This window comes from Megascapheus bottae, chromosome 6, assembly GCF_031878675.1.
Source record: "Megascapheus bottae isolate mThoBot1 chromosome 6, mThoBot2.hap1, whole genome shotgun sequence".
Taxonomy (NCBI): domain Eukaryota; kingdom Metazoa; phylum Chordata; class Mammalia; order Rodentia; family Geomyidae; genus Megascapheus; species Megascapheus bottae.
The window spans coordinates 51,205,937-51,218,959 of record NC_143514.1 but is presented as its reverse complement, the minus strand read 5'-3'; the positions used below and the strand labels follow the sequence as shown (position 1 = coordinate 51,218,959).

Here is a 13,023-nt window from a genome sequence, read left to right as displayed (position 1 = left end):
ATATTGTTTGTACAAGGGAGGGATTCAGTATGACATTTCCACACATGTATACAATGTCTTCCAGTGGAATAAAACCTCTTTATACCAAAGTTTGAGAAATTCTGGCTACTAAGCAATTAATAAAACATTATTTTAAATTGTTCAGTATCATCTCCTACCAAACCAGTATTATAAGAAACAGCCTGAAAATACTAGATCTACTAACAAAATTTGACATGCATGAAAAAGCAATTTGGCTTTTTGTGATAATGATGATGATCTCAGTCATTTAATTTACTGGTATAATAATATGCACATTAAGTTATTCAAAGTTGCCTTTGAATAATATACAGGTTAAATATTAAAATAGCTTCAAAACTTAAAATCTACACTGTAAATACTGCTTTCTCATTGCAGTATAAATTTTAGAGATGAGAACTCAAAGCAAGAACAATCATTTTCCAAAAGATAAACATTTATATCATACAAATATTAGGTATTTCCTAGACATAATACCATATTCATCAAGTAGTAAATATATTTAAAATAAATATTCCTAAATGAGAAAAAAGATAGTGCATTTTATAGCTCACTCACCTGAACCTCACTTGTTCTCTGTTTAATAGTATCTTCTTTTTCCTTAAGGTCCTGCTCCACATTATTCTTTTCCCTAGAAGACCAGCAAACAATGCAAGAATATTTGAGAACATCAGCTACAGCTGGTATTGTTATCCATCCTCCTAATCCTGAATCGCTTTTTAAATACATAGTAAAACATTCAATTTTTAAATGAGGGGCAGATTTTTCTACCCTCTTTCAATTATTTATGGAACAGAAATCAATATAAGCCCTGTTTATAAAAAAAAATGCTTCCTCACTAAAATGTGGTGAAAAGAGAATAGATTAAAAAAGGAAGAAGAGAAAAATAATCAATGAAACCGTCTGGTTTCACTGATCTCACTGTTGCTATGGAAAAATCGTCCAATGAAAACTGTTGCTAAAGAAAAGGAGGAGTTGCATCAGCTCTATGAGCTTAACCCTTAAGAATCACTGCCAAAATAAATGAAAATGGCTAATAGAAACAGTGAACAATATTAAGGATAAACATATTTTCTGAACTGTTCATTTTCCCTCAAATCACCAATGCATACCAATTTTAGAATGCAACTAAATAGAAGAAATGAAAAGAAGTGTTAAAATACAAGTAATTTGCTTCATAAAATATCAATCTCAAAAAAGCTATTTTGGGACCACCAATCAAACTCAATGGATGAAATATGGACAGGCATATAACGTAAAAGAAAAAAAAAGAAACACTATACCAGTTACCTCTTTAAATCAAACATGCTGGATTCTGTTTTTACCATGAAATCTCATATAAATTCTTACATTTTGATTATGCTATGAATGAATCTCAAGTAACTTTGGATTCAGAATTGTAAAAGAAGGTATTTCATTTGATGTAACCAATTTAACAGCCCAAGTTTACCAACATGAATTTTCCCCATCCCCCACAGCTTTCTTTCTTTTCTACAGAATAAAAGGAAAAGTCCACAAAATTCTTCTAGAAGACATATTTGGGGTAGTAGAGGTATGGAAAGGTGAGATGGCAACATGAAGAAGAGTGCATAGCATTTAAGACGTCCTTCAGATTAGCATGGCAGTTAATTACTATATTTCAATTTCTATCCCAGTCAAAATCTAATATAATCTTGTGCTCCATTTAGCTCTAGCATAAAGGAAAGTGAGAAAATTATATCAAAGGAGATACTTAAGGGACAAACTTCATTATATTTCTCACTTTTTAAGTGTAGAGATTTTTAAGTGTAGACAAAACCGTTTGGATATATAGGTAACATGATCTTGAGATTTGTATGAAGAAAACAACACACAAATAAAGCTATTTATCTAATGTTACTTTTCAATGCTTGAGATGGCCAAGAAGCTCACTAACCGTTCGTCAGATGGATGGCAATGTGGGTCCAGATGTCGTGGAGATTTTAAACAGTTCCTTACCATGCGAATCATTGTTGCAGCCAGTTCTTCTCATCCCTCAATCTACTTATTATGCAACCCCCCCAAACCTTATCAAATTAGGTAAAATAGAAAAACATAGGGGGAAAATCTGAAAATACCACACAAATTCTGCAAGTTCAATCTTGGACGTATTTTCTTTCCTCCTTATGTGAGCAGATGAGTGTTTTCAGTCCTGCTGCAGCATGTCAGAAAATGAGTCACATGAAAATCTAGTCCCCTCCCCCTACCCTAAATCCTCAGAAGCACTCCACATAAGGTCAGTATCACTTCAGCTTGGTTTGAGACAGATAATAACAAAAATAGAAAACATTACAAAGTATCATAGATCAGCACAGCACACAGTGAGCTGTTCTTTTAACTCCTGTTACTGACAGTGGCTGCTCAGATCAAATGTAAAACAGGACTGCTCTTAAGTGAGCTTACTTAAAGTAGACAAGACAGAAGAATGGCAGAGCAAAAGGAGGAAATTCCTAGGAGAAAGAAAGGAAACACTTCATATAGGAGTTTGAGCTATATTTAGCAAACAGTGCTTGTTTGAGTAAATTGAAGGAAACCTGAAGAGTACAAAGGTCTGTTTATAACTAAGGTATACAGGGGGAGAAATAGTGGAGATGTCTTCAAACACTCGGAGGACTACTATCAACTAGATAAAATACAGAAATCTGAGGGCACTAATTCACAGTACAGAAGCCAATTAAATTTAACATTCATATTTATTTAGTAAACTAATGCCTTGGTCTTGTAATTATTTCCTTTACAATTAAAACCAAGTACTGTAACATTGTTAAACAGAAAAAAAGTAATAAATTTTCATGTTTGTTTGCCAGTAACGACTATGATTCTAGTTACTTAGGAGGCTTAGAAATGGAAAATCACTAGTCAAAGCCAGGATGGGCAGAAAAATCTGAAAGACTCCATCTAATTAACCAGCAAAATGTTGGACTGGAGGAGTGGCTCAAGTGGTAGAGTGCTAGCTGTTAGCAAGTAAGTTGATCAAGAGCAAAGGCCTTGGGTTCAACTCCAAGTACTAGCATAAATAAGTAAATATACAAACAAAAAGCTCAGTTATATCTATCTATCTATATATATATATATATATTATTTTTTTTTCCCCTTTTTGCCAGTCCTGGGCTTGAGCTCAGGGCCTGAGCACTTTCCTTGGACTTTCTCAAGGCTAGTGCTCTACCACTTGAGCTTTAGCACCACTTCCGGCTTTTTTCCATGTATGTGGTACCCAGGAATCGAATCCGGGTTTTGTGCATGCTAGGCAAGCACTCTACTACTAGGCCAAAATCTCGACCAGTTATATCATTTTCTATAAAGTAAATATTTACATTTTTCAGACTGAAAAATTGAATAATTTTGTTTTAAATTATAATGGCAGACACACCAAACTGTTATTTTGTTGTAATAGCTCTTTTAAAAATTCTTTTTTAGCCGGGCACAGTGGCTTAGGCCTGTAATGCTAGCTACTCAGGAGGCTGAGATCTGAGGATCAAGGTTCAAAGCCAGCCTGGGCACAAAAGGACCTGAAACTCTTATCTCCAATTAACCTCTAGAAAACAGGAAGTGAGGCTTGGTTCAAGGGTTGGGCAGTAGCCTTAAGCTGAAGAGCTCAGGGACAACGTTCAGGTGGAGTTCAAGCCCCATGACCCACAAAAATAAATAAACAAAAATTCTTTTTTGTTAGTATAAAGGTGATGTACAGAGGGTTACAGTTACACCCCAGGTGTTTGTAATGGCTTTTAACCTTTGTAAGCATTCTCTTACTTGCAAACAAAAATATCTAAACATACATTTAGGTGCATAAAAAACGCTTGTCCTGCTAGATGGCTCACACCTATAATCCTACCTACTCAGGAGGCTGAGATCTAAGGATTGAGTTCAAAGCCAGCTCATACGACTCTTATCTCCAATTAACCATCAGAAAACTGGAAGTGGAGCTGTGGCTCAAGTGGTAGAGAACTAACTTTGAGCTGAAGAGCTCAGGAACAGCACCCAGACCCAGAATTCAAGCCCCCCAACTGACAAAAAAACAAACAACAACAACAAAAACCACTAACAATTTGTCCTTATATCTTGTCCTTTTAGCTCTTGTTTGAGTAGCCCTTTTTTTTTTAACTAAAGGTGATCTATTCAGTGTATATAAAGTATTCTATTTAATATTAGTAACTTAAAAAAACTTTACAAGAATCTGTCACAATAAAAAGCATGTTTTTTTCTAAAGATAATATTCATAGCATTGTATTTAGTTAACTTGAAAACTTTATTAACGAATTTTATTAACATTGATTTTTACATCATATTTCAAATGACAAGTTTAACAAACAAGTGTTCAACTTGAAAACTTTTAAAGAGTTATGTCATAACAAAAAGTGGGATTTATATGCAGCTTCTCAAGGAGATATAATATATGGATAGGACAGAAATAGTCTGTATATACAACCATTTTGCCCAAACTCATCTTTGATGTCATCACAGGAAAAAAGCTTTATCCCCAAAAAGAAAAAGAAATGACTGTAATCATCATCTATTTTAGATTACCTCTCTGGCTTTATGTATTGCTATGATCCTTGCGTATCCTGAGGAATCCTCAAGTACCAAAGCTACATGGAGAAGCAGGAATGAAGTTTCCACATACCCCAATGCCTGAACCATCAAGGGAAGCAAGGCTGAAGCTAGACTTTCAGAAGTCTATTGTTGATACTGTATAAATTGTATATAAAGTGATCAATGGCTATTTACAAGATTAGGTTGAGGAATCTTGAGACCACGCAATTCATTTCTACTTCCCAGGCTCTGTTTAAGGGGACAAAGGAGTGAGCCATCTTTCTTAACTTTGATACAATTCTAATATTATTGTAGCAATAAGTAATTAATCTTCAAAGAACTTCCAAGATGCATGGTTTTATATCTCCCCACCCCAAATATAAGTAATTACTGTTCTCTAGAAGCCATTGGAAATGAGACTGAGAATTTATAAAAATTGTTCTGAGGCACATTTTCAAGTCTAAAAATGTGGTTAATTCTCATCATATACTTTTCAGTAAGGCATCTGGGTTATAAGGAAAGCAAGAAAATGAACATTAACCTGGATTCTAGTCTCCTTCTGCTGTGCAATAGTTAATTTCTTAACCTTTTAAAGGCCAAGGCTGATATTTCATATGCAGATGATAGTATCTCTGAGGTTTGGAAGGTTAAAAATACAAGATGTGGGCCAGGAGTGTGGTCTAGTGGTAGGCGTGTTTGCTTAGCATGCACGAAGCCCTGGGTTCAACTCCCTGAAATCCCATACACAGAAAAAGCCAGAAGTGGTACTTTGGCTCAAATGGCAGAGTGCTAGCCTCGAGCAAAAAGTATCCAAGGACAGTCCCCAGGCCCTGCATTCAAGCCCCAGGATGGGCCAAAAAAAAAAAAGAAAGAAAAAGAAAAAAATACAAGTTTGGCCTACCAGTAAAGTGTTTGCCTAGCATGCACCAAGACCTGGATTTGATTCCTCAGTACCACATACATAGAAAAAAGCCAGAAATGGTGCCGTGGCTCAAAAATGGTAGAGTGCTAGCCTTAAGAAAGCCCAAGGACAGTGCTTAGGCCCTGAGTTCAAGCCCCAAGAGTGGCAAAAAAAAATTAAATTTGAGTGATTTTATTTTAGCTTATGTTAAGATCCTGAAGATAATAGCAATAATTAGCTTAGGAGCAATAATGTCAAATGTACTACTTTGAAGTGATTAAGTTAATTTAATTGAATTAGTGGCATAAAAATAGATGAATGAAGAGGACAAAAACAATAATTACTAACCTATGTTTAGAGTTTACCATGTTCTTAGATCTCTCTGGTAAGCATTTTACATGATTAGTTACATTTCTATTTTACAAATGGAGAAGTTGAGGCGTGGTTAAGTAAATTTGATCAAATTATGTCAGATCATTAGCAACCTGACTTAAAAAGCTCATGGTTGTTAAATTCTACACTATCTTGTCTCATTCTTATTTCTAGAAAAAATGGTCTTTGCCATCATTGTAGTCTACCAGCTTAGGGACAATGTCCAGGCCGAGTTCAAGCCACATGACCCACAAAAAAAAAAAAAAAAAGAAGCAGCCCTGGGAAAAGGTATTACATTTATAGAACACAAGTTTGTTTGAGTACATTAGTCTAAATGCCTAAACTTGTTTATCTATAAAGCAAGAAATGTTTCAATCCCAGCATTCAGGAGGTAGAGACAGGATGATAAAAACAACAATAACAGAAACAACAGGAGTTCTCACAGATTTTTGAATAAGTTACAAAAGCACTTGACATGGGGTCTGTATTTCACGTTCTGTTCATAAGATGAAATATCATTATTCAAATATCCAAAGAAAACCTATTTTTCATTCATTCTAAGACACATTTCACTACCTGAAATCAAAATAGTATTTTGTGTTCACTGAATAATTTTTCCTTTTATAGTAGTACATAAAAAATAGCATATCCTGTGACCAAAGGTGTCTTTATTTGATGAAATAAGGTATATTAATTCCACGAAAGTCAGACTATGGTACTTAACAATGTGGCATTTGCTCAAATATACATTAGAAACAGAAATGTGTGTGTGTGTGTGTGTGTGTGTGTGTGTTGTATCTATGTATATGTGCAAAGTAGTCTATAATTTTACATTACATACCTCTGCAGGTCAACTATTTCATTGTTAAGGGTATCTAGCTCCTTAATAGCAGAAAAATCTGCAACAGGACTTGATCCTATGATGTTCTAAAAACAAAAAGTTCACAATTATACATTATTACTATGAAACTGGGTAATATAAATCTAAACGCTAAAATATTTTTTAAAATTTACATGAATATATAGTGTCATAATCACTATGAATTACTAACAATTAATTTAATAAATTATATATAATTATATACAATCCTATGCTTATAATTATATAAATATAAATTAGGAGTTTCCTTAAATGTTCCAAAAGCTATTATTCTATAACATAAACCCCACCTTTGTCATTTGATCCTAGCCTGTCTAGAAGCTCATATTGGAACAAATACCTAAAAAAGTAATTCCTCCAATGAAGAATAAATATTTTAGAGAGATGTACAATAATTTTAGTACTTGCATCATCTGGCAAAGAATAGACAAATTTTGTCAAATCTCAGAATTATGTGATTTATTTTACTCAATTCAATAAATTTTATCAAATAAATTTAGTGTTTATTTAAAGTAAAACCAGCTGTCAGGCATGTTCCATAGTAAATATCAATATTACCACATATAAAACTTTTCATATATAACATACTTTTCACTATCATTCTCTTTTAATAATGAAGGTGCCAAAAATCATCTCAGAATGGTATCTGTAGATAATTGAGATAGCTTTATTTAATTTAGGTTCTTCTATTTTACTAGCTGCATTATCTTCAGCAATAAATTAGGAAAACAAATTTTTGCCCTATTCACTTTAGAAATTAAATCTGAACTATCATTGATGTCTGTACAGGTAAATTAAGAGCAAAAGGATAAAACAGCTCTTTAAATACTTAAACCTCCAAACTGAAACCGATTAACAACAGAATAATCTACTTCTGAAAGTGTTAGAACTGACACCCAGACATATGAAACCAAAAATACACTGACAATTTTATTATTAAAACATAAAAGTTAGGAGTGTGACTACACATGTTGTACGCCACCAAGTTACACAACAGATTCACAATGTCAACCTCCTGTATCTATATCAGCATTTAAAATTCACTAAGTACGGTCAAATCTATTAGTCACTTCTCCCATTTCAGAACTGCAGAAACCAGTTAAATGAATGGTAAAAGTTGTAGAATGACCAATTCAAGTACAATTTCATACTGTGTCTCTTGGGACATGCATGCTAGGTAAATGAAACCATTGTGCTAAATAAAAATAAACTTGATAAACAGGTACATTAATAAAATTTGACAAATAACTCTCTCTATGCTTTTTATGCCACACTGAATTTTTAGTACTGTGCTTGTTTAGACTAGCAACACCAAAATTTACACATGAAACTCTAAAAAAAAACCTAAATCAATGTGTGAAATGTAGTAAATATTTAATATAAAAAATTTAAACATGAAGATTAAATTAATATTTCAATTTTTAATAATTATGCTTTTTTTAAGTTTTTAAAGAGTTCATGTGGAGTATTAAACTCCAGTTTTATTTTTATGCATTTAATAGTTCTTGGTATGTCAATCTCCTAACTGCTTACTACATTCCACAGTATATGCTAAATTAAATTAAAAGTTTTCAAGTAGCTTGTTAGATGAGATATTTAAGGAGTTAGCTCTGTATTAAACATGACTTACGAGGGCCAGAGTTGGGCAGACAGTTGGACAGGTAATTAAAATGGAAAAAAAAATAGCACTTGATCTGACTTTCATTACCAACAGTAACTTCTATCACTTCAATGCTACTGAGAGATTTGCTATCACAAGTGCAAGTAAACCAAGAAACACATGACTTCCACACCTATTCTGTTACTCTAAATTTTTGACTCACATCTGACAGTCTTTGCTATTAAAATATCAACTAAGACACAGTGAGACAAATTAGTCTAACCTTAAACAAGTTAGAAATGAAACCCTAACATGACTAAAATGGCATGCAATCTAGAAGCACAGAAAAAGTTCAGCTAATAATTAATTCAAGGGCACGGGAGGAAAAATTAACCATTCTCTCTTGTTTCATACTGTCCTGTGCAATTCACAAAAATTCTACTTTGATGACTAAGTGGATCAAAGCTTAGGGGAGGCAAACTAAAATGCCCACAAATGACCAAGTGACACGAGTTTAAGTAATTTTCTCTCACTGGCTTTGCTACATAAAAATCCTGTATCTTCAAAATTATTTGTAAATTTTTAAAAAGGCATAAAGTAAAGCTCTAACCTTGAGAGAGAGTAGCGTTAAGAAACTGACAGTACAAGAAAGACGAAAAGCAGAGTGCTGCAGAATGGAAAAAATAGTCCAAACTAGAAAAAACACAGAAAGAAAAGCAACATTCAAAAAAGGATTAGTCAAAGCTGCCAAAAAAAAAGTAGCATTTTCTGAAAGTCAGATTATAAAGGCAAAAGAGATTATTTGAAAGATAAATGTAAAATTTAATTTTTAAGTTAAAATTTTTGGTTAATAGTTATGACAATGATAAAGTCCCATTTTAATGAATAATATTGATACTGAACAGAAAGGTATCTATGTCCTATGAATGGACTTCAGACTTATCTACCAAATTTAAAACTATTATTCTATATACTAACATCAATAAACAATCATAATTTGCTTCAGAAATTTGCCATATCTGTGATTTGTATGAAAAGTAAATGGTGGGACTCTCGGCAATTTATAAACTGAGAAAGGAAAGGAAAATACAGATTTAAGTATAAAACAGTATCTTTAACCAAGAATATTACATAGCAAAAGGCATAAATACAAATTCAGCAACCTTTATCTTTTTTTTATTTTTATTTTTTTGCAGGTTCTGGGGCTTGAACTCGGGGCCTGGGCACTGTCCCTGTGCCTCTTTGTGCTCAAAACTAGCATTCTATCATCTGAGTCACAATACCACTTCTGGTTTTTTTCTAAGTCGTTTATTGGAGATAAAAGTCTCATGAACTTTTCCTTCCCAGGCTGACTTTGAACCATGATCCTAAGATCTCCGCCTCCTGAGTAGCTAGGATACAGGAATAAGCCACTGAAGCCTTACAGCCTTTATCTTTTTGAATGGGATCGTTTTCAGCCTTTTTAACATGGAGAACTCATGTCATATATCACAAAGAATCTGAAGTTCATAATATGATCCAATCCAAAGCTCAAAAACTAAGTTAATATTTTATTAAAAATAAGAAGAAAAACTCCCGTAACTCTCTAAACCTGGTAATAAATAAATATTTGTTTTCTTTGAGGAAAAAAAAGTAAATTTTAGCTATTTTAAGTTTTGCTGTAGATTTTTTTTTTTTTTTGCCAGTCCTGACTCTGAACTCAGGGCCTTGGTGTTGTTCCTGAGGTTTTGCTCAAGGATAGCATTCTAGCACTTGAACCACAGCTCCACTTAAGGCTTATTTTTTGGTAGTTAATTGGCAATAACCATTTCACAAACTTTCCTGCTAGGGCTGGCTTTGTAACGTGATCCTTTGATCTCAGAGCCTCAGCCTCCTCAGAAGCTAGGATTACAGGTATGAGTCACCAGCACCTTGCCTAAAGCAGAATTTTTTTTTTTTTTTTTTTTTTTTTGCCAGTCCTGGGCTTGAGCTCAGGGCCTGAGCACTGTCCTTGGATTTTTCTCAAGGCTAGAACTCTACCACTTGAGCCTCAGCACCACTTCTGGCTTTTTGTAAGTATGTGGTACCGAGAAATCGAACCCGGGTCTTCGTGCATGCTAGGCAAGCACTCTACCACTACGCCAAACTCCCGGCCCTAAAGCAGAATTTTTAAACCTATGTTACAAAATTAATACAAAATCAAAAACATTGGTATTTGAGAGAAGTCTCTTCATACATGGTACATATTTGATATCTCCTATTAGATACAATCTTAAAGAATCATCATAGCAAATTACTTTATAGGTCTTAATGGATTTGCCATTATAAAGCTCTAGGATTTTTTGTTTTGGTTTTATTTTGAGTTGGTGCCTAGCTGTGTTACCCAGGCTCGTCTTAAATTCCTGTGCTAAATGATTCTCTCATCTTAGCCTCACCAGTAACTACAAGTGAGCATCACATGTTGTTCAAATGTTCAGTTTAAAGGTAAAGACTATGTATACAAATCCTTTAAAGGTCAATTAAAGGTCAAGGTATAAATGCACAATACTAGGACAGTTTCTAGATAAAGAGAGAAATCAAGGCATAATAATAGTTAAAATGAAGAGTTTTAACTGCTAATCAGAAACTCAAAGTAATTAAAATTGGCTTTTAGCTGTTCAAATATGAATTTTACTGCATATTTAGGAACAAAGGCCCATGGCTGGTAAAAACCACATACAGTTGTATCCTCAACATATAATTGAAGGCTTTTTTGATGTAAAATTAACAAGTAACCTCTTCCTAGATTTTGTTTTCAAATTTACATTGTTTACTATAACAGTGATGAAATGAAATATGAACATTCTTAGTTTTTATTTACTTTTTACTCAATTCATAGAAATTACTTCACAAATTCATGAAGGGAAAAAATAAGACCTTAATTCCAGTTTAAGATCAGAACACATAACTATCAAATGTATAATAAACAGAATAAACAAGCTAGAGAACAAGGGTGCTATTTATACAAAGAACATATTTATAAATACATTATAACTAGCTACCAATATTGTACTGGCCTACACTTAACCAGATACATTTTCTCCATTACTCCTGACTGTTACTTGACATAGCACATGCTTTTTTCTATTAATACTTTCAGGTTCTCTTTTAAGATGTCATACCTTTTGTAAGATGGTCCTGTCTGATGGTGGAATCATCTCAGGAGTAAGTATGTGAGGAGGATCAATGCCCTTTATTAACTTTTGATTGATTAAGTGAAAAGCCAAGGCAAACTGATCTTTTGAAAGCTTCCCACAGTCCTTTGTGTCACATAATGACCTGCACCAAGAAACAAAATGAATGGCATGTAAATGCTATTAGTATCATCCTAAAAATTGAGGAAAAAATTAATATGACTAGGTATAATCTTAAAAAGATCAGTTAAATGTAAAAATTGAAGAAATATTTTTAAAGAGAGACAATCACATCAACTAGCAGGGTGCCTAAAATTAAATGCTAAACAAATTGATCAAATAAGAGGACAAAAAGAGAATATTCACTCTGATACTTGCTAGAGGCCTATAAATATGTCTACTTCATGCGTTGATAAGATAAATTGATACGATTTTCAGGACCACTACAAAATAAAACTTTGTGATGAGCCAAAAAAAATTTACAACATATCCTACTCCAAATTTTCCTTATATGACAGTATTAGGGTTTGAAATTAGGGGTCTGACCTGGCTAGCCTGGCACTCTACCACTTCCTTAGTTAAGTTAATGGTTAGGGTGTTAGGACTAGCCACCATCCTGGGGCTTGATCTCAGGGCATAGGCATTATCTCTGAGCTTTTTTTGCCCAAGGTTAGCACTCCACCACTTGAGCCACAACACCACTTCCAGTTTTTTCTGTTTATGTGGTACCAGAAATCAAATCCAGGGGTTTGTGCATGTGAGGAAAGCACTCTATCAATAGGCCACACTCCAGGACCCTACTATTTTTAGTTTGTTTATTTTTAGGTTATTATAAAGGAGTTGTTTTCCTTTCTTTCTTTCTTTGTTCACTATTGGTATATTAAAAAGTTTTTCAGTACCGATTTTATATCCTGCTACATTCCAAAATATATTTATAAGCCATTAGAGCCTATATAGTCTATTAAATATAGATTCATATCATCTGTAAAGAGAGATAATCTGACTTCTTCCTTCCCTACTGACCTATATATTGATGAGAATGGGATATTAAAGTCTCCGCTATTTTTTTTTTTTTTTTTTTTTTTGCCAGTCCTGGGCTTGAGCTCAGGGCATGAGCACTGTCCTTGGAATTTCTCAAGGATAGAGCTCTACCACGTGAGCCTCAGCACCACTTCCGGCTTTTTTCTATGTATGTGGTACCAAGGAATCGAACCCGGGTCTTCGTGCATGCTAGGCAAGTACTTTAACCACTAGGCCAAACTCCCGGCCCAAGTCTTCCGCTATTATTATGCTGGGTTCTATCAGGACTTACAAGCCCAGAATTTCCTGTTTAATAAACCTGGATATGTTACTATTTGGTATATATATGTTAATAACTGTAATTTCCTTTTCATGGATCATTTCTGAAGAGACTTTCATTGTCTATTCTGACAGTAATTTGAAATCTATTTTATCAGCTATAAGAATGGCTATTCCTGCCTGTATGCAGGTTACATTTGCTTGAAAGATCTTTTCTTTCTTTTATCTTTGTCAGTGAAGTGTTGAGGGTTCT

At 33.8% G+C, this 13,023-nt stretch overlaps 1 protein-coding gene across 1 annotated transcript in view; it reads right to left on the bottom strand.

Annotated features, from left to right (window-relative positions):
* The window catches only part of Eps15 (epidermal growth factor receptor pathway substrate 15), a 96,620-nt gene that overhangs the window by 39,730 nt on the left and 43,867 nt on the right, over window positions 1–13,023 (bottom strand). Inside the window, exons 11-13 of the mRNA XM_090334862.1 lie at window positions 11,460–11,616; window positions 6,681–6,766; window positions 577–649 (exon numbers count right to left, since the gene is read on the bottom strand). Of these exons, the coding sequence (XP_090190988.1) occupies window positions 577–649; window positions 6,681–6,766; window positions 11,460–11,616 (316 nt within the window). The remainder of the gene's footprint in view (window positions 1–576; window positions 650–6,680; window positions 6,767–11,459; window positions 11,617–13,023) is intronic.